The 22,454-nt window shown below is 39.4% G+C and overlaps 2 protein-coding genes across 4 annotated transcripts in view; one reads left to right on the top strand and one right to left on the bottom strand.

Annotated features, from left to right (window-relative positions):
- The window catches only part of LOC130917919 (V-set and transmembrane domain-containing protein 5-like), a 19,749-nt gene extending 13,786 nt beyond the window's left edge, over nucleotides 1-5,963 (top strand). Inside the window, exon 5 of the mRNA XM_057839699.1 lies at nucleotides 3,434-5,963. Within this exon, the coding sequence (XP_057695682.1) occupies nucleotides 3,434-3,465 (32 nt within the window). The 3' untranslated portion in view covers nucleotides 3,466-5,963. The remainder of the gene's footprint in view (nucleotides 1-3,433) is intronic.
- LOC130917918 (mediator of RNA polymerase II transcription subunit 17) lies at nucleotides 5,040-22,454 on the bottom strand. Of its 3 annotated transcripts, none has more exons than XM_057839695.1 (13): nucleotides 22,315-22,454; nucleotides 21,660-21,904; nucleotides 21,433-21,596; nucleotides 21,137-21,356; nucleotides 20,929-21,065; nucleotides 17,689-17,770; nucleotides 16,191-16,343; nucleotides 15,992-16,122; nucleotides 15,372-15,556; nucleotides 9,217-9,354; nucleotides 9,016-9,133; nucleotides 8,790-8,949; nucleotides 5,040-5,432 (listed from the first exon to the last, which is right to left on the bottom strand). In XM_057839695.1, exons 2-13 carry the CDS (start codon nucleotides 21,892-21,894, stop codon nucleotides 5,224-5,226), a joined length of 1,932 nt encoding a protein of 643 aa, XP_057695678.1. In that variant the 5' UTR covers nucleotides 21,895-21,904; nucleotides 22,315-22,454; the 3' UTR covers nucleotides 5,040-5,223. The 3 variants fall into 3 exon arrangements, with proteins under 3 accessions (XP_057695678.1, XP_057695680.1, XP_057695681.1); XM_057839697.1 differs by having other exon boundaries at nucleotides 22,287-22,412; XM_057839698.1 differs by lacking the exon at nucleotides 22,315-22,454 and adding an exon at nucleotides 22,041-22,181.

Here is a 22,454-nt window from a genome sequence, read left to right as displayed (position 1 = left end):
CCCCCCTTAAAAGTTTTCTCCTCGGATCAACACGATTCAAGTAGGTCATCCTTTTTGACTTCAAAACGGCGAATTTCGCCGAAAGGTGAGAGATTTTCATGCCTGTAGATCTCAACCCCATAGAAAACTGTGGAGGGAGTTGAAAGTCTGTGTTGCCCAACGACAGCCCCAAAACATCACTGCTCTAGAGGAGATCTGCATGGAGGAATGGGCCAAAATACCAGCAACAGTGTGTGAAAAGCTTGTGAAGAGTTACAGAAAACGTTTGGCCTACATAACAAAGGGTACATAACAAGGTATTGAGATGAACTTTTGGTATTGACCAAATACTTATTTTCCACCATGATTTGCAAATTAATTATTTAAAAATCAAACAATGTGATTTTCTGTTTTTTTTCCACATTCTGTCTCTCATGTTTGAGGTTTACCCACGTTGACAATTGCAGGCCTCTCTAATATTTTCAAGTAGGAGAACTTGCACAATTAGTGGTTGACTAAATACTTATTTGCCCCACTGTACAAAGACAGGATAGGAGGTAGTCATAGAAATGCATTGATTGGACTGTTAGCAGTACATCTTGTTTTGTATATCTATGTGCGCTTCGCCTCGATAATAACGTATGACGTCGCCTATCACATTTGTTCTCGGAAATAATTAGCCCCCCACTAGATTTTTTTAAAGGGAAAAGGGAACCTGACGAGCCAGAGGATGAGCCTACAACCTCGAAGAAAACAAAATCTATGCTACGTCCCAATCACTAAAGACCCACGAACAGTGAAGGAGTAGATTCGTGACCCGTATTTGAATAAACCGAGTGATTCGAGGATGTCTGTGCAACAGGAATATCAGCTTGTAGAGATCGCAAATGACGGCTACCTTAAACGTACATTTGAGACAACAACTCTACTGAGGTTCTGGATTAAAGTCATTTCGGAATATCCTGACACCGCTAGGAGAGCACTGAAAGCTGTGCTACAATTTCCAAAATCGTATCTTTGCTTCTCACTCTTCCCATCTCGGGACCATCTCGGCTCAACAAAACAAGCTCAGACCTCCCACTGATTCAGCGGGTGAGTTGTATTTTCTATGCACTTAACACGACGGACTAAAAACAAATGTTATTTTATATTTGCTGTATTTTTCTGCCGCACATTGCCGGTGTTCTGACAAATTTGGCATGCGCGTAACGTTAAAAATGACCGCGAATGCAGCGATTCCAAAGTACACACTATAAACTTTCTTTAAAGAAAGGAATATTAACTTAGGTTTGCAATGTTAGCTGCACACAAAAACTGCACGCAACTCTCCCAATTAACGACTTCACCGTGTTGTTAAGCATTAATTTACGCCATTTTCGTGTTGCACATGTATGTTTATGATGTAGTTTTTTAGCACCGTTGGACAACATTGAGAGACCAACAGAATATAAAAGAGGGCTTTTTTCACCGTCACAAAAGCTTTGGGAGCAAAATTTTATAAGGGCGCAAAATTTGACATAACACTGGTCCGTGAAAAAAAAGACCCAAATCACACCGGTCCGCGGTGCAAAAAAGGTTGGGGACCCCTGTGTTAAGGGATTTCAAGAGATCTCAAAAGAATAAAAAATTAGCCATTCCACTATCTGGAAAATAGTCTAGAGGTGGAGGAAATTCAAAATAACTGCAGACATGCCCAGGTCTGGCCGTCCAAGCAAGTTCACCCTGAGAGCAGACCGCAAGATGCTAAGAGAAGTCTCCAAAACCCCTAAAATGTCATCACGGGACCTACAGCAGGCCTCTACAATCAGAAAGAGACTTCACAAGTTTAACTTTCATGGGAGGTGTGCAAGGAGGAAATCTTTGCTCTCCAAGAAGAACATGAAGGCCAGACTGAAGTTTGCCAGAGTGAATGTGGACAAAGACCAGGACTTCTGGAATAATGTTCTTTGGACAGATGAATCTAAAATTGAATTATTTGGACACCAGAACAGAGGACATGTATTGGGTAAACCCAATACACCATTCAAGGAAAATAACCTCATACCAACTGTGAAGCATGGAGGTGGAAGTGTCCTGGTTTGGGGATGCTTTGTTAGAGCAGGGCCTGGCCAGCTCACCATCATAGAATCCACCATTAATTGTATCGTGTATCAGAGGGTGCTTGAGGAACATGTGAGATCATCTGTGAAAAAGTTAAAGCTGAAGGGAAACTGGACCCTGCAACATGACAATGACCCAAAAATACCAGTAAATCCACGAAGGACTAGCTGAAAAAATGGAGAGTCCTGGAAACGTTGAGTCAAAGCCCATATCTTAATCCCATTGAGATGCTGTGGGGTGACTTGAAACGGGCTGTACATGCAAGAAACCCCTCAAACATCTCACAGCTGAAAATATTCTGTGTTGAGCAGTGGGGCAAACTTTCTTCAGACCGATGTTTAAGACTGGTAGATGGGTACAAAAAGTGTCTCACTGAAATTAAGGGGGCAAAAGGAGGTAACACTGGTAGGTGGTAGGGTGTCCTAACCTTTTCCTCGGTTAGAATATGCATTTTTGTTGATATGTTTCGTTTAATAAGTAAAACAATGTTAAAAATTAACATTGCGATATGTATTGCCAAGGCTCCACACTTTTTTCATTGTTTTCACTGGTGCGGCTTTTTTCTTAAAGGGATTCATGGATTGAAAGACTTGTAGATCTTACACGATCAACGTTATTATGAGTTAAAACAATTTGATATGAAAACCCCTCTTGATGTTTTCGATTTTATACAATTTGTAAAATTAGTTTAACTAGTATGTCACCATTGTTGTTGACATCGCAGGGTGGGTCCCATGGTTACGCTGCCGGGCTTCCAGAGTATGACTCTAGCGACATAAGCATGTCATCTGTTCATCTCTTTCAATTTGAACCCGAGAGGAACATTAATGAGCATTACAGTACTGTTGACATTTCACTAAACGAGCAGCAAAAGAAAACTGAACAGGGAAGACGGGACAAGACGACAGTATGAGAAAAAAACGGTGTTCTGCCAAAATGTGCTCCACCGGCGAAACGTTCTATAAGAGGCAAATTGGACACCCAAAGTACTACCGTGCGCTTTCAGCTTGTTTTGTTTAGATGCATACAGACAGAACATACCAAAGATGAAAATGGTCAACAGATCAACAATCTGCTTTAAAGCAACCACAACAAAACACAATGCTTAAAAGTATGAGAGGGAAACACATGCAAAAAGTATTTTGAGGCAATGAAAAGGTAATAAAAGACTCAATAAAAGCAGCGTCTAATGTCTAAGCAGCTGAACAGGACAGATACATAAATAGATTGCTACTGTCTCATTGAATTAAAAGGGAAGACACAATAAAATCTGTCTGGCTGCAGATATGGTTTATGAAGTGCACTTTGGGTGTGTTTTGGAGTACAAAGGTTAACACTTTCTTTCCTTTGGCAGAAAATGACGCAACAGAGCTGCAACCTCTTTGACGCATGGTGGGACTACTTTTTTTATTCCAAGAAGACAGGACTATTTTTTTCCTTCTAAAACAAACAAACAAAAAAGGACACATATTCCGATAAGTGAGATGGAGGTGGATTTTTTTTTTTAAAACTACGTTAATGACTCTGTAAATAGGAACTGTATTTATTGACAAAAATATGAAAAAAAAAAAAAAAAAATTATACATATATTGGTAACTGCCTGCTCACTTGGTACAATTTTGTCATCTCAACAGATTGTGACATTCGCACTTATTGGAAATTTGACGTTAAAAAAACAAAACAAAACCTGCTTTTTACATTGAAGTTAAAGATGTAATACTTTATACTTATGACGTTAAGCTTTAAAAAAAAAACATACTTCTTAAAATATATCAAAAACATGATTTTTTTTCCCCTCATGAAAATTTTCTCGAAAATAACATTTTCTCTTTAAAACTTGAAAGTATTATATTTATTAATTCGTACACATTTTATCACTATATATATATGTATAAAATAACTTTTTTTGCTGAAAGAATAGAAGTCTGAAAACTTTGTTATTGTAAAGTTGCAACTTAAATAAAAAAAAAAAACGAATTTGGTTTTTAATTATTACTCTTTCATATTGAAAATGCATCAATTTTACTTTTAGACTGCATTTTTTAAATAAGTTGTTTTTTTTAAGTGAAAAAATACTTTTACATGCATGCAATTTCGAAAATCCTGAACTAAAAGTAACATTTTATTTAAAAAAATAAAGGGCAAATGAAAAATGGAGGAATAAATTATATTTCATATATATTTTTTATATTTTCCAAAAATACATTTTAGTTTTTTTAAAAAAAGGATTTAAATTTTTGTTGTATTTTTCAAAGTAATTTTCTATTCCCCCAATGTTTTATATCTGTAGTTAATGTAAATTTAGTGATCAAGGGGTTAAAGTTGTAAAAAAAAAAAAAAAAAAGTACATTTTATTGATAGAAAGTTGAAATTTTACGAGAATAACATTTGTTAAAAGGATAAAATGTTTTTCCAGGTAAATTTGTAATATGAGTAAAGTTTCACAAGAGAATATAATTTTTGAGGAAGTTGAAAATAACAAATTCATGGAGTTGTTAATATGAGAGACTTGAAGAAACGGTGACGAAGAAAGTAAATATGTACGTAGAATAGGTTTTTATTTGGGAATTTTATTGTGAAAGTCTGGGAAATTGTGAGTGAGCTAAACAGTTTGAAGTCTCAACAGGAAAGATGGGAACGTTTTTCGACAAACGTCTCATTCAGTTAAATGTTGGGGTTTTTTTGGGTTTGGAAAATGTGAAGGTGTTGGAAAGGTTTTAAGAAAGTAGAAAAATGCACTTCTTGACATTTGAATGGTTTGAGGAATGTGGAAGGAGAAGTAAAAGAGTGGAACGCGGTACCAATCAGAACTCCGGTTTGTCCCTTGTCCCGCACAATCCAGGACTGTTGGCAACCCTAGGACTGGATGAACTCAGATTGACCTATAAAAGAATTGTAAATATCTCAAAAACGACAGCAGCACAAACGATTGACATCATTTTATGTAAACTTGCGTCTGATTGGGGGGCCAACTTTGCCGAGGTCTTTATTTTCTCTCCAAAAGTGTACAAACGTGAGCAAAGAGTGAGCAGGCAGCCACCACAAATCTTCTAATGGTCCTTCCTCAGGACAATAAAATGGAAAGCGGCTCTGATTGTTGTTCTTTTTTGTAACCGTGGACTCTGCCAGAACTTGCTGGTTGCTTTAAGGGCAAGGAGTTAGAGCAGCCATGAGGAGCTCCATCTTGTAGACAAAATTGCGTCCCTCCATTTTGTTCCAGTGGACCTCCTTGTAGGGACCCCTGAGGTGAGTCCACTTGGCATCCTGGATGACTTCACTCTTGGGCAGCTCCTTGCTCTGGCTACGGGGGAACTGCACCAAAACCCGGCACCCGCTTTCAGGACCGTTTCGGACTGGATATGGAAAAACAAAACAAAAACAAAAAAAAACAGATGTACAGGATTAAAAAAAAGGCATCTTGCCTATAGATATTAGGAGTAGGCATGTGCCGGTATGATATTCTGGCAGTATGTTATCCTTAAACCAAAATATCACCGCTTCACTGTATTGGAATTACAACTCTAAAATGTGTTACTTTGAGATATCTGGGTTAAAAAAAAAATAATTCCATTGAACAGGATTTTTATTTTTCAAAACATGTGAGCAAACTGGAACATAAGTATAATGTTAAAATTAGGGCTGTCAAACGATTAAAATGTTTAATCGAGTTAATTACAGCTTAAAAATTAATTAATCGTAATTAATCGCAATTCAAACCGTCTATAAAATATGCCTATTTTTCTGTAAATTATATATATATTCTGTAAAATAAATTGTTGGAATGGAAAGATAAGACACAAGCTGGATATATACATTCAACATACGATACATAAGGACTGTAGTGGGCATTTCACTCTACTGTCGTTTAAATCTGTCTATGCTGTCCTCACTCCGAAGCGTCTACTTTTTCCAAAGCTAGACAGCTAGTAAACGACGCCTTAATAATTCTTCTTCCTTTTTCATCTGATTTATTAATAAAATGGCCTCAAACCATTGTCCTCTTTAGACCGTCGTAAAACTACAAATAAAAGTACACAAGCATTGCATTAGCAACAACGTTAGCTTAGCACGCTATACAGGTTCACTAAACATAAACAAAAAGCGTCTCATACAAAAAATATAACATTTCGCTTACTAACATAATATGTACATTCTTTACAACAACCATACTTACGGACAAATCTTGTCCAAGGATCATATAAGCACAACATTATCAGCCCGAGACGTCGTGCAGCCATAATGAACTGGTAAGAAAACAATAAACCATGTCGCAAAGCGACCACAAGAGTTCGCTGTTGGACAGCATAAAAAGCCTTGCTGTAAAACTTGCCAAAAGGCAGAATACTTTCTGAGCGGGACATGTGCGTTAATTGCGTCAAATATTTTAACGTGATTAATTTAAAAAATTAATTACCGCGCGTTAACGCGATAATTTTGACAGCCCTAGTTAAAATAAAATAAATTACTGAAATATTCTAATTAAAATAAATGCACTCCTTAAGGTGAGCGCAAACCCACAGCGACAGCTCAACATTATTACCATCGGAACAAAAATACTTGAATTATTTTCCATGAAAAGCACTTGTGTATGACTCGCATCATGTTTACATTATACACACACTCTTTCTCAACACAGACAGTTGCCAAAGAGAGGAAAAAAACAAACAAACAAACAAAAAAAAAGTTTACCTCCGCTAGACGCACTAAACACGCTCGAGTTAACTGTTGTAGCTGGTGGGACACGTTCATGACAGTGTTTACAAACCTTTAATTTTGTATAAGGCGGAAAACACAGACAAGACTATAAAAAACAGTTTCTGCTCTTGCACTCCTTTTTAAAAGAAACTGCTGTATTTTAAGCCAAAACAGCTGTTGTGTTTGATAGAACAATATGTACAGTGGGGAGAACAAGTATTTGATACACTGCCAATGGGTTTTCCCATTGTGTGTATATATGCTGCCATAGCAGATCCTTGGCGCATTAAGCCCCCGAACTATTTTTAATTTGTCCGTATTACCCTGAAAACCCCTGTTTACAGACGTCGCGCAACCGCTTTTGTTTCAACCCTGCCATAAAACGAAGGTAATTAATTAATTATATTTATTATTCAAAATGTGTCGTTTTTAACTTAGAATCATTAATTGATGTCTCATATTTCATTAAAAAAAAAAAAAAAAAAAAAAACGACTTAAAAAAATTATTCACTCACATATTTTAAACTTTTAAACAAATTATGTCACAATGAAAAAAATGGCATCTGTAAAAAAGTCACGGATATCTACCTCATAACGATCGCTTAATTGTATTTTTTTTGTAACTGTTGCATTTTCTCCGTTATGTTAGATGATAAATAATTGATCCATACAAAGAAAAATTGAAAATAAATGTTTAGAAGGATAAATATATGAAAAACAAATTCTCGACCACTCCTTGATGTCTGCGATTTCTGCATCGCGAACCTTGTTATATTACCATGTTTCACCCATTAGATCCCCCAAAAATCCGTCTGTGGCCATTCACAGCTGTGTCTTGACACTCAGTGATACATGCTACATGGAGTTTTTGGATCGAAACAAGATAAGTACCGTAATTTCCCGAATATAAGGCGCACCCGTGTATAATGCACACCCCAAATTTACTTGTAAAATTTGGGGAAAATTATTGTACCCGTTTATAACGCGCACCCTAATTTTAGCACCAATAAATAGAAGAATACAAGAAAACAGAGCTCGTGTACAGATACAGAGATGTCATTTTACTGACTGGTGAAACACAGCACAAGCATAGCACATTGGTAGTTCAAAACATTACTGTAAACTGACAATATTTACGGTAATAATATGATTTGACAACTTCTCCAACTTACCAGAATCTAGGAGAAAACAAAACGGATGTGACTTTTCTTTTAAAGGCTGCTGTATAACTTGCTCGTTTCCTCATGATGAATAAATGTTTCTTCCATGGATTGATACGGTAAAACTACTGAACTATTGTTATTTTGGTTTGAGTTTCCCGAGGGACCGATATAGTTGACGGACACAGGAAGTGTGTGTCCTTACATTTCTTATGGTCCGAATTGTGGAGCTGCCATAAACGTTGACTCAAATGAGTTCAATAAACTAAATTCTGTGCTTTATGAAGAGTGAAAAAAGCAGAATTTAACACAGACGAAATCATTCGGCCGATTAGTGTGAAGTATTACCGAAACAAAATGGTGACGTCACGTACCGTAATGGTCGGCAACGGGTCGCCGCATACGTTTCTTCAACACAACGTGGCCGTGTCAATGAAAAAAAAATCGGTTTATATATATATATGTAATACATATATATTTCTGTCTCCATCCATGTACCCGTTTACAATGCGCACCATGAGTTTACAAGTTGATTTTGGGGAAAAAAAGTGCGCGTTATATTCGGGAAATTACGGTACGCGATAATAATTTGTTAAAGTCATGGCGTCTGTAATTCTGGTCTCGCGTGCTCTCACCTCCAGATAGGGTTTTGCTGTTTTTTTTTTTTTTTTTTTTTTTTTTTAAATGCCTCCTGTTCAAAAATCTTCTTCCCCCAGGAAATTGAGATTTTAAGCTTTCCAATGATGTATCACACATGCATATCAGACAATTTTGAAAGATGGCCAATTTGGGGGTTTCAGAGCGGAACTTCAAGTCACCTGAGTGTTTTCCGCCATATGATAAAAGTGGTCTTACCTGAAATGGCGTACTCTCCGTTGGGGGACGCCACCGTGACGGCGGAGGCATTCCCGATGCTCTCCACCGGGCCCAGGCCTACGTGGTTACTGAAGCTCAGCACGTGCCAGCCCATCACTTTGGCAAGCTGCTGCACCGCGTGCACTTGGTGCTGGGACATCTGCCACCAGGAAATGCGCCCGTGTTAGGTGAAGTTCGAGTACCACTGATTTAAGAAAAGCTCCACCTGGGAGAGAAGGAAGTCCTGTAGTTCCTGCTCTTGGTGCGACAAAGTGACCACGCGTCCGTCTCGGTGCACCACTCGGATCTGCTCCACGCCGATGTTAAGTTGCAGCTGAATGGACCTGGACAATACACGCATTTAAGTAAAAAAAAAAAAAAAAATCTACATCAGAGGCCCCTTTACATCTTCTCCTCCTCCACTTACTTGCAGATTTGCTCGTAGCTTTGGGAGGTGATCAGCACTTTGACGCTGGACTCGTACACGTCGTTAATGTTGGACCAGTGCGCTTGAATCTGGGGGTCTTCGATGCGGCTGGCGAGGCTGTCGATAGTGCGTGCTGTCCTAGTGATGACAAGCTGTATTGTTTATAGCAACCCTTTTAATTTTTTGTTTTCGTCTTTGTGCGAATGCACGCAGCAAAGCAAAATGCCTGGACTCATTTAACCAGTCAATTGTCTGACATCCTGACATGTGATCACCAGAGATAGTTAGCTCTGATTGGTTCAAATGTGCAAGCTTTCTGAAACAGCAAAAAAAAAAAAAAAAAAAGTTTGTTGAATTGGTGCGACAAAAAAAGGGCAATGCGACAGAAAATGGATCAAATCTTTAAGGGCAAGGCAAGGGTTAAGGAGGCTTAGTTATCATATTTAGGTTTATTTGCTCTGATGGGGAGGTTCAGAACATCTTAGCTGTCAATGTGCACGTTGGACTTATATTTGTTCATTTATGTTAGGCTACTTATTTATTTCCTATTGATTTAAAAAAGTCAATGTTCGCGTGATGGATAAAATATATTCCATTTCACTCTGCATAATATAAGTCATTTGTACTTATTTTTCTGAATGCATGTTACTTATATCTTTATGATTAAAAAACACAACAAAAAGTAAATGTTTCCATTAACTTCAATTTTAATTAGAGATGTCCCGATCACATCATTTTCAAAGTATCGGAATCGGCAAAAAAATATCGGCCATGCCTTTTTTTAATATATATGTATATATTCATATATATATATATATATATATATATATATATATATATATACATATATATATTAATTAAATCGTTTTCTAACTGTATTTACATTCATCCAGAGTCTTTAGTTTAGGCTTAAGGGAGGGTTATCAAATTTATCCCGATAACGGCGTTCATTAATTTTTAAAAAAATGTATCACGTTAAAATATTTAAAGCAATTATCACGCACTGTCGCGCTCAATCTGTAATGGCGCCATTTTCCCTATATAGAGAGATAAAAGGCAGCGCAAAATGAGAAGAGTGAATTTTGGCAGCCTTTGGAGCCTTTTTTTAATTGGCTTAAAGCCTTACAATCCCTCTCCCTATGATTAGAAATATCATGGGAAGCAATGTGGGGAAGCAAGGTAGCAAATGATCTCTTACTTAACACCTTATGTTATTTCCCAAAGCAGAGATCAATTGGTAGCACTACACACAGTCATGGTTCCACTTCCCATCATGCATTTGGGTTGAATGGCTGCAGTATCATTTACCGAAAGCTCAACAAATACACTAGATGGCAATATTTAGTCACAATATACAAAGTCACAAGTCTTTCTATCCGTGGAACCCGCTCACAGGAAGAATGTTAATACTGTAAATGCCATCTTGAGGATTTATTGTCATAATAAACAAATACAGTACTTATGTACTATATGTTGAATGTATATATTCGAGTTTTATTCATTTTTTTTCTTAATGCATTGCCAAAATGTATATGATCAGGAAAAATTATCGGGAATGATTGGAATTGAATCGGGAGCAAAAAACGCATCGGATCGGGAAATATCGGGATCGGCAGATACTCAAACTAAAACGATTGGGATCGGATCGGGAGAAAAAAAACATGATCGGAACAACCCTAATATTGAGCTCAAATGGGTGGTGGGTGGGTGGTTACTCATGGGGTAAAGGTGGACTTTTTATTAAGGTAGACTGACAACTAGAGCTGGGAATCTTTGGGCACCTAACGATTCGATTACGATTCAGAGGCTCCGATTCGATTATAAAACGATTATTGATGCACCCCCCTCCTTTTTTTTTTTTTTTTTTTTTTTTTTTTAATTAAATGTTTTGTACATTAGTTCCAAAATTGTTCAAAAATCCTCTCAGGCTAAACCAAACTACTATTTCAGTATCAAGTTAACATATAGCAGTAAACAAATATACAAAAATAACAGTAAATAAAAAACTCCAGTCCCCATTCTGTATCAGCAGCTTTAAACTACATTCAATTAATTTAATGTTGTGAATCAACTGTTAAAGTTGTTAAAATTGCTCCCGTTATTCCATAATTTCCCTTTTGTCTACTTTCGACATGTGAAAGTTTTAAAACTATTTTAAAGATAGATTCAAGTCAATATTTTACCGATTTAGGAGTATTTTAGATAAAAAGTTCATTAGGTTTGCTTGGAAGGTTCGCGACAACAGCCTTGCAGGGAAGTATACTGCTTTATGATGGCGGCCATTTACTAACGGCCGCATCTAGCTTTTTGTAGATGTGCTGCTCACGCTACCGAATCAATGGTCCATCTAGTCCTATATAAATTATATCTACCATTACATTATGTGGATGACGTACTTTGTAGCAGCTTTTCGGCAGCAGTCAGGTATGTTGTTGTGTTTTATCTCGTGGCATGAGTTGAGCTAGAGCCGTGAGTTGAGCATTGGCATTACCCGAGGGGCCAGGTAATGAGAAGCATGATGGTAAGCTACTCTCGCTTCGTTCCTCATTGCGTCCCGAAGACTGCGCGGCGCGCTGAGTGTGTTGTACTTCCGCTTTACTTGGCATATTTCAATAATCGGAATTTGGATGTTTGTGAATCGTTCTCGAATCTTCCACGGCCGAATCGCGAATAATCTAAGAATCGGAAATTTTGCACACCTCTACTGACAACTCTTTAAGTGTCATAATTATTGCTGATTCTCAGGGGTACAAATACTTATGAACCCCAGTAAATTACAAATTAATGATTTAAAGAAAATCATACAATGTTATCTCTGGATTATTTTACATTATGTCTCTATGAGTGGAAATGCATCTATGATTGAAATTTCCCCAATTTCACAAGGGGTGCAAATACTTCTTCTCCTCACTGTATTCATTGCTCTTGTTAGTGGCCATCTCTTTCCACATGTAGGAGGAGGGAATTTGCATGAGCTGTTTAATAATGCACCATGTGTTTGTGCTGTGAAGGGATTTATGAATTTGCACAAATGATAAAATTTTATACATTTGTTATAGATGCGGCGGCACGGTGGCTGAGTGGTTAGCACGTCTGCCTCACAGTTCTGAGATCAAGGGTTCAATCCCGGGCTTCGGCCTTCCTGTGTGGAGTTTGCATGTTCTCCACGTGCCTGTGTGGGTTTCCTCCGGGAACTCCGGTTTCCTCCCACATCCCAAAAACATGCATGGTAGGCTGATTGAACACTCTAAATTGTCTGTAGGTATGAGTGTGTGCGTGAATGGTTGTATGTCTCTTTGTGCCCTGCAACTGGCTGGCAACCAGTTCAGGGTGTCCCCTGCCTACTGCCCGTAGTCAGCTGGGATAGGCTCCAGCACCTCCACGACCCTCGTGAGGAAAAGCGGCATGGAAAATGAATGTTATAGATGCTCTTTTCGAGCAGAAGCCTCACATTTCCAAAATTATTTTTTCAAATACAGTGGGGCAAAGTTCTCCTACTTGAAAACATTAGAGAGGCTTGTAATTGTCAACATGGGTAAACCTCAACCATGAGAGACAGAATGTGGAGAGAAAAAACAGAAAATCACATTGTTTAATTTTTAAATAATTTATTTCCAAATTAGAGTGGAAAATAAGTATTTGGTCACCTACAAACAAGCAAGATTTCTGGCTGTCATTTAGGTCGAACTTCTTCTAATGAGGTCTACTAATGGCACCTGTTTTAACTCATTATCGGGATAAAAGACACCTGTCCACAAACTCAGTCACACTCCAAACTCCACTGTGGCCAAGACCAAAGAGCTGTCGAAGGATACCAGAGATAAAATTGTAGACCTCCACCAGGCTGGGAAGACTGAATCTGCAATAGGTAAAATACTTGGTGTAAAGAAATCATAACTGTGGAGCAATTATTAGAAAATGGAAGAACACCACAGATAATCTCCCTCAATCTGGGGCTCCATGCAAGATCTCACCCCGTGGCGTCAATATGATAACAAGAACGGTAAGCAAAAATCCCAGAAACACACGGGGGGACCCAGTGAATGACCTACAGGGAGCTGGTACCACAGTAACAAAGGCTACTATCAGTAACACAATGCGCCGCCAGGGACTCACATCCTGCACTGCCAGACGTGTCCCCCTGCTGAAGGCAGTACAAGTCCAGGCCTGTCTGCGGATCGCTAGAGAGCATTTGGATGATCCAGAAGAGGACTGGGAGAATGTGTTATGGTCAGATGGAACCAAAATAGAACTTTTTGGTAGAAATACAGGTTCTCGTGTTTGGAGGAGAAAGAAGACTGAATTGCGTCCGAAGAACACCATACCCACTGTGAAGCATTGGGGTGGAAACATCATGCTTTGGGGCTGTTTTTATGCAAAGGGACCAGGACGACTGATTTGTGTAAAGGAAAGAATGAATGGGGCCATGTATCGAGAGATTTTGAGTGAAAATCTCCTTCCATCAGTAAGGGCATTGAAGATGAGACGTGGCTGGGTCTTTCAGCATGACAATGATCCCAAACACACAGCCAGGGCAACAAAGTACTGGCTTCGCAAGAAGCATTTCAAGATCCTGGAGTGGCCTAGCCAGTCTCCAGATCTCAACCCCATTGAAAATCTGGGGAGGGAGTTAAACGTCTGTGTTGCCCAACGAAAGCCCCAAAACATCATTGCTCTAGAGGAGATATGCATAGAGGAATGGGCCAAAATACGAGCAACAGTGTGTGAAAAGCTTGTGAAGACTTACAAAAAAAGTTTGGCCTCTGTTCTTGCCAACAAGGGGTACATAAAGTATTGAGATAAACTTTTGGTATTGACCAAATACTTCTTTTCCACCATGATTTGCAAATAAATAGAGGCGTGCGAAATTTCCGATTCTTAGATTATTCGCGATTCGGCCGTGGAAGATTCGAGAACGATTCACAAACATCCAAATTCCGATTATTGAATTATACCAGGTAAAACACAGCGCGGTCTTTGGGACGCAATAAGGAACGGATCGAGAGTAAATATCATGTTCAACTCATGCCGCTATATTAAAAAAAAAAAACAATACCTGACTGTGGCCGACAGCCGCTACAAAACAACGCCCAGTTGCTAGTTGCTACAAACATACGGCTACAGTAGATATCATATATATGTAGAACTAGATGGAAAAGGACAGACGACGCTGGTGTTAGAACATGTATTATTGAACCGAGATGCATAATGACAGACTTTCCGACGTTAGTAAACAGCCACCATCTTAAAGCAGTACATTTCCCTGCAAGGCTGTTGTAGCGAACCTTCCAAGCAAACCTAATTAACTTTTTATCTAAAATACTCCTAAATCGGCAGAATCTTGTCTTGAATCTATCTTTTGAAATAGATTTAAAACTTTGACAAAAGTAGACAGAAGGGAAATTATGGCACAACGGGAGCAATTTTAACAACTGTAACAGTTGATTCACAACTTTAAATTAATTGAATGTAGTTTAAAGCTGCTGATACAGAATGGGGACTGGAGTATTTTATTTACTGTTATTTTTGTATATTTGTTTACTGTTATATGCTAACTTGATACTGAAATAGTGGTTTGGTTTAGCCTGAGAAGATTTTTGAACAATTTTGGAACTAATGTACAAAACATTAAAAAAAAAAAAAAAAAAAAAAAAAAAAAAAAAAAAAAGAGGGGGTGCATCAATAATCGTTTTGTAATCGAATCGGACCCTCTGAATCGTAATCTTAATCGAATCGTTAGGTGCCCAAAGATTCCCAGCTCTACAAAAAAATTTTTTTTTAAATCAAACAATGTGATTTTCTGTTTTTTTCCCCCACATTTTGTCTCTCATGGTTGAGATTTACCCATGTTGACAATTACAGGCCTCTCGAATAATTTCAAGTGGGAGAACTTGCACAATTAGTGGTTGACTAAATACTTATTTGCCCCACTGTATTAACAAATGGATCAGCGCAACCATTCCGTTCAATGTAGTTGAGGAAATGGAATGTGTACCTAGCAGTGTTTGCTCACCGTGAGCCAAGCAAACAGTGCTTCGGAAAGCGCTCTTTTATCTGCTAAAGAAACTGTTCAGTTTCACTTTGTACCTGCATAAGACATGAACTTCAAGTATTATGAAACTGCCATCACTCTTTAGGCCATAAAGCAGTATTACCTGCTCCGCAAGAAGATGTGCTTGGCCTGTTTGATGATTTTCTCCAAAAGACCTTCCCGTTGCTGCAGGCTGTTGATCTCAGCCTTGTCGTAGGCCAGCGGTCCGGCCAGACGCAGGCGCTTGTGACCGAAGGGGGCGGTGGCAGGATGCGGCATTACCATGGAACTCAGCTGCTGCTTGTGGAACTACGACAGAAGCCAAGGAACTAGTTGCAAAATGGCGGTCCAAAAACCCAAGCTGTCCACTCACACAAAAATGTCTTTTCTTAACGTCGTTTGCTGCCAGCCCTCACATTCAAATGGATTGGATGTTTATCACCATCAGTGACGTACAGAACCAGTTACAATTTTGCTTGCGACAAAGATGAGTTCGACAGCCCTGATTTATTTTTTTATTTAGAGGTAGGTACGTAGCTCCCCCATGTGCTACGATGGAAAATAAATATTTTTCATAACTAATCTGTACCTACAGTTTAGTCATCTGTTCTACAGTAATCTGTACATACAGTTTAGTCATCTGCGGGTACAGATGACTAAACTGTGGGTACAGATTAGCTATGAAAAAGTTTTTTTCTAACATGGCACCCTGGGGGCTCCGTATGTAGGTCTTAGGTTCCTTACCTCTCGCATCATCTGATGTAAGTTGTGTTCCAGCACGTAAAGATGGTCATCCGATTTGGGTTTTTCCGGAGACGCCCGGTGGTTTTTCTTCTCAGCCGTCGAGTGACACAACGAGATGGACAACTGCAGACCTGCAAAAGCTGGAAAATGTGAGCATTGCTAACGGCTGAAAAAGTTTTGTTCGAAGCACTGCAGCGACCTGGGAATGGCTGTGAGATGATCTGATTCTTCACGACTATGTGCGGGATTTGGGACTTGATCTGGACCGCTTCCCTAGACAGCTGCGCAAAGATTTCCTTGCAGAGCAGAACGTTCTGAGCCGCCTCCAGTTTCACATGCCACGGCTGCGAACCTGGCAATGTGACAAATTAATGTGAGGGTACATATAAAAAAAAATTAGGGGTGTAACAGTACACAAAAATCTCGGTTCGGTACGTACCTCGGTTTTGAGGTCACGGTTCATTTTTGGTACAGCAAGAAAACAACATGCAAAACATAAATGTGCTAGTTGTTTATTTCACACCTTTGTGCTTTCAACAATAGGAACATTAGCCTATACAAAGCTAGAATTCTGCTCAAAAAGTAGCGGGTGTCTAAAGATAATACAACAACAATGACCCCGCGTATTGGTCAGCTTTCTTTCTGAAAGAAAGACGAAAAAAGAAGTCCTATGCTAAAGAGAAAAGCAATGACAAAGATTTTAACATGTATTTTACAAATGAAATGCCTCAATGAATCATTTTTTTTTCTTATGAACGGTTTTCAGAAGCTTTATTGGTGGATTTTCTCAAGTTAAAGCGCCACACAGAAATTAATCAATTTAATTGTGTAAGCAGGATCTATGTATTATTCTTATTATTTAATTACAGGGTTTTTAGCTCATTTCAATTTATTTTATTTAAATGGGCTATTATTTATTTTATTATGTGTTTATATTTTACAAATGTGATGTAGTATTCATTTATATTGTATATTTTATGTTGCATAACTTTAGTTCCTATGTGAATATTAGTTCCTACTTGTTTTGTTGTGGTAGGAGGGTTTTGTATCGAACACGGGGGCTGTGTTGGTTATTATTATAGCAGAGAAGACAGCAGTAAATCAACAAAGACAAGTCAACTGTGCCCCGATCTACCACTCAAGAAATCTGATGGTCTCAAAAAGTGGGTTACGATTGCATATTAGTTTGAAAATCGACCGGATCCACCGTATTTTTACACGAGTGACTTCCGGTCTGCCCGATCCTAGCGACCGGTAGTCGTATTGACGCAGGAGGGTCACGTCTCGCGTCAAATAATAAACTCTGCCGTTCTTTTCGCGTGCATCGTTTTGAGCCGCTTCTGGGACACGTCTAACACGCCGCCGCACTGCGACTGGTGTGCATTGGCTGATTTGACTTTAACGCCTGCGTTTCACTGCGTTCTCGCGGCGGCCACGTTGTTGCGCCGTTGACGTTTCCGGGTTATATTGTCGTACCGTGTTGGTCCTCATTATAGTAGAGAAAACAGAGTAAATCTGCACAAAGAAACTGTAACCCGATCCACTCACAGCCTCGAAAAGTAAGGGTTACATTACGTCAGAAACTCGTTCGGTACGCCTCCGTTCCGAACCGAGCACCACGTACCGAAACGGTTCAATACAAATAAATACATGTACCGTTACACTCTTAAAAAAAGATACATCTCTATATCTCATACCTCCTTTAGGTTTCGTTTGTTTTCTGAACAAGTTAACTGTTCCAAGATCACCAATGTCAGGAGCTTGCTTCTGAATGGAAACCTGGAAAAATGGCAAAATTACTATTTGTGAACCTGTTCAAAGAAAAAAAAGCTTGAAAATGCAACTGAAGCTATGTTTATCTCGACTATTGACATGTTATAACTGGCAGCGGATGCCTATAATCAATTCGTTAATATGTTGTGTCTGTCATAGGGCTGGGCGATATGGCCTTAAACATGTATCACGATAAATTGAGCAGATTTATCTCGATAACGATAAATGACGATAAATTCGCCCAAGCGGACTGTTATATAATTTGAAAATCTGAATCAATGCATGAAATACAGATTAACTATTTCTTGTCGATTTATTTACCAGCATTCAATTTGATATACTGTATTTAACAATTGTACATGCAGTCTAAACATTAAGTTTATAAAAATGTATTGTGAGCAATAAGAATTCAAGTATGAACATTTATAACAGCGTGTATGACTTGAACAATGTACATTGTCAAAATCAATATGCCTGTGCAAACATGTCATTGTAACACAAATGACTTGCAGCTTGAACAGTACACTTCAAAAAGACAACTTATTGTTAATGGTGTCATTGTAACACAAATGACTTGCAGCTTGAACAGTACACTTCAAAAAGACAACTTATTGTTAATGGCTGCTGTGACATAATTATTAAATACAAGTGTACACTTTATGGTTTAAGGTTTTTTTTCCCCCCCAGTGCATTTTTTAATAAATGCACGCACAACAAAAATAGCCGGGGCCATTTCTCGGTCATTATAAGTTTCGCCGTTGGATTGTACTTTATGCTGAATGCTTTACCATCACAAAAGCTATCAGAGGAATCACACACAGACAGATACAAAATAATGCCACATAGTAATTGCTAGATGCAGTCCGTGCCCAATCCACTCATTAAGTTCAGCCGTTTCGACAAGGTTAGAGCCGCTATCCGACTCCATAACGTTCATTTGTAGCGTTAGCCGCTAGCTAGCGTTAGCCTGGCTACCAGTAGAAAGCACTGAAAGCACCATCTCCGGAAATCGTGAGAACAAAGGAGGACAGTGGGTGAAAGCCCGTCTGGATGGCACCAAGAGTCTACTAAATGTCGGTTGAAAGTTTGGTGAACCTCCCTTAAGCCACACTCCATCACGTTTTGCTTGTAGCGTTAGCTGCTAGCGTTAGCTTACCGGGCTTTTGTTTGATTGGCTTCCTGATGATCACGTGACTCACTACGTAAGCACATTCACTGCTTTCTTAAAGGGGAATGAACATAGACGAACAACACAGAATCAAAGCGGGATGAAAAGACTATATTTTCTTGTTTTATTAATTTACCGAATTTACCGACATGGTCAAAATTACGTCGGTCATCGTTAAGAATTTCGGTGACGGTAAATTTTCGGTTTACCGCCCTGCTCTAGTCTGTCATCAGGGATGTTTATGTTTATATGTTTATGTTATGTGAAATTAATCTTTGAGTCTTATTTATTACTATTTTATTCTGTTGCCTACAGTGTATCACAAAAGTGAGTACACCCCTCGCATTTCTGCAGATATTTGAGTTTATCTTTTCATGGGACAACACTGACAAAATGACAATTTGACACAATGAAAAGTTGTCTGTGTGCAGCTTATATGATAGAGTTAATTTATTGTCCCATCAAAATAACTCAAAATATAGCCATTAATACCTAAACCCCTGCCCCTGGCAACAAAAGTGAGTACACCCCATACAAACTACGTACATCCCGAAATATCCAAATTGAGTACTGCCTGTCTTTTCCCCTCCAAAATGTCATGTGACTCATAACAGGAGTTCTGTCAGCATTGCTGCAGAAATTGAAGAGGTGGGGGGGTCAGCCTGTTAGTGCTCAGACCATACGCCGCACTCTACATCAAACTGGTGTGCATGGCTGTCACCCCAGGAGGAAGCCTCTTCTGAAGACGATAGACAAGAAAGCCCACCCGTCTCATCAGACCATAGGACATGGTTCCAGTAATCCATGTGCTTTGTTGAAATGTCTTCAGCAAACTGTTTGTGGGCTTTCTTGTGTAGCTTTCTCAGGTAAGTTTTGACAAATTCCAGCCTGGCTTTTTTAGGTCTCTATGTCAGAAGTGGGGTCTTCCTGGGTATCCTTCCATAGAGGCCCTTTTCATTCAGACGCCCACGAATAGTACAGGTTGACACTGTTGACACTGAGCCCCAAAGCATGATGTTTCCACCCCCATGCTTCACAGTGGGTATGGTGTTCTTCGGATGCAATTCAGTATTTTTTCTACTCCAAACACGAGAACCTGTTTCTACCAAAAAGTTCTATTTTGGTTCCATCTGACCATAACATATTCTCCCAGTCCTCTTCTGGATTATCCAAATGCTCTCTAGCAAACCGCAGACAGTCCTGGACATGTACTTTCTTCAGCAGGGTGACACGCCTGGCAGTGCAGGATTTGAGTCCCTGGCGGCGCATTGTGTTACTGATAGTAGCCTTTGTTACTGTGGTCCCAGCTCTCTGTAGGTTGTTCACGAGGTCCCCCCGTGTGGTTCTTGGCTTTTTGCTCACCGTTCTTGCTGTCATTTTGACGCCACGGGGTGAGATCTTGCATGGAGCCCCAGATGGAAGGAGATTATCAGTGGTCTTGTATGTCTTCCATTCTCTAATAATTGCTCCCACAGTTGATTTCTTTACACCAAGCATTTTACCTATTGCAGATTCAGTCTTCACAGCCTGGTGCAGGTCTACAATTTGGTCTCGGGTGTTCTTTGACAGCTCTTTGGTCTTGGCCATAGTGGAATTTGGAGTGTGACTGACTGAAGTTGTGGACAGGTGTCTTTTATACCGATAACGAGTTAAAACAGGTGCCATTAATACAGGTAACGAGAGGAGCCTCGTTAGAAGTTAGACCTCTTTGACAGCCAGAAATCTTGCTTGTTTGTAGGTGACCAAATACTTATTTTCCACTCTTATTTTTGAAATAAATTCTTTAAAAATCAATCAGTTTGATTTTCTGTTTTTTCTACATTCTGTCTCTCATGGTTGAGGTTTACCCATGTTGACAATTACAGGCCACTCTAATGTTTTTAAGTAGGAGAACTTGCACAATTGGTGGTTGACTAAATACTTATTTGCCCCACTGTACGTGAGAGGGATTAATTTAAAAAAATGCTTTATTTAAGAAAGTATGGCACTCCTTTACCTTGATATAAGCTGATCCCTCCAAATCACTCGGAATCTGGACGTCAAGTGGACAGTAGTCTTCTGGGATCTTTTTGTCCAGATCGATGTCCGTGTTCTTGATGACCTCGAATGAGCCGTGATGAGGAAACAGGGAGCCTGCGTGAGTGACACCATGCAAGTTTAACTATAATTGACGATAATTCCATCGCCATCAAATTTCCATTCACCCGCGCTCCGGTAGCTGAGGTCTCCCAGAATCTTGTCGCCCACTTTGCGCAACTTCCACTGCGAGCGCAACCTCAGCAGTTCCGAATTAAAGTCCCGTTGCCTCCGGTTTTCCAGGTTCTCTGCGACTGATTTATTGAGCTTCTCGGCGCCTTTCAAGAGGAGCTGCGCGGCTGTGGCGAGAGATTTCTTTTTGCTCATAAGCTGGAACACCTGAGGGGTCTGGATGGAAGCATGATCAAAAATTAAACCTCAAACAGGGTTTGTAAAGTTTAAAAATGACTCGTTTTCACTTTACCTTGCCTATGGACGGATCTTGAGAAACAGGGTCTAGCGCCATATATTTCTTCTCTTTCACCACGCATAGCACATCATAGAGGACGCACATTTCCGTCAGGGCACTGCGCAGGTTGTTCCGCACAGAGTCCCAAGGCCACAGAGACGGTTGGAACTTCACCGTGCCTGTGTAAAATAGGAAATCGTACAAAAATACAACAACACATTTACAGTATTTTCTTGTGGTACCGTCTTCATCTTCCTGATCCTGTTTGCACCACTCGCGATCCCGGGATTCACCGTCAGCTCCTTCGTCTTCCGAATCGGAACCCTGGCTGAAGTCGATCCGCTGTGCCAACTTGGCCAAGTTCTGGGACATGGACAGGGGCGGCACATATGTCTCTGTTCCATCCAGGGCCACTTCCTGCACTTGCTTCTCGCAGGAAGACTCGATGCTGACCCTCACGCCCGGACCGCTTGCCATGATAACAACTCTGACAAGTGACAGCAAGAAAAAAAGGCAGATTTACACGATTGCTGCAATGTGAAAATATACAGTATCTGTGAAACCTATAATTTTCCTTAAGGTTTAACCATAATCATTTTATTTTGTAGTCATTGCCTAATTACCCTTTAATGGTTGTCCTTAGCTGATGCTCTTCTATGACAGCTCCATTTCAATGAATGACGTTTAATTATTCAGTTTACATTCTATTTGTAATACTAGTTAAAGGACGCTATAAAAATAACTGTGTAAATATATATCTGTAATCGAACATTGAGTCTGTGCAATCAATCACTTTGTTGGTTAGCGTTAGCTCCAGGCTGATAAGTGCATATGTTAAAGTACAATCAGCGAAACAAAATCTTTCTTACCATCACATTCGCTTGAATTATCTCTTACCTTTGCTATTAAGCAGTTGTTACAAATGAAAAGGTTAACGTAATGCTCAAGGTCGTAATGTTTTCGTCGCGATGTGTTTATTATTTGCTCTCTCTTGCTACAGGACGAGCTCTTCCTTTACGTCGAATGAGCGGTACTAG

This window comes from Corythoichthys intestinalis, chromosome 6 (genome assembly GCF_030265065.1).
Source record: "Corythoichthys intestinalis isolate RoL2023-P3 chromosome 6, ASM3026506v1, whole genome shotgun sequence".
In the NCBI taxonomy this organism is placed as follows: Eukaryota; Metazoa; Chordata; class Actinopteri; order Syngnathiformes; family Syngnathidae; genus Corythoichthys; species Corythoichthys intestinalis.
This window is presented reverse-complemented; position numbering and strand designations above follow the sequence as displayed.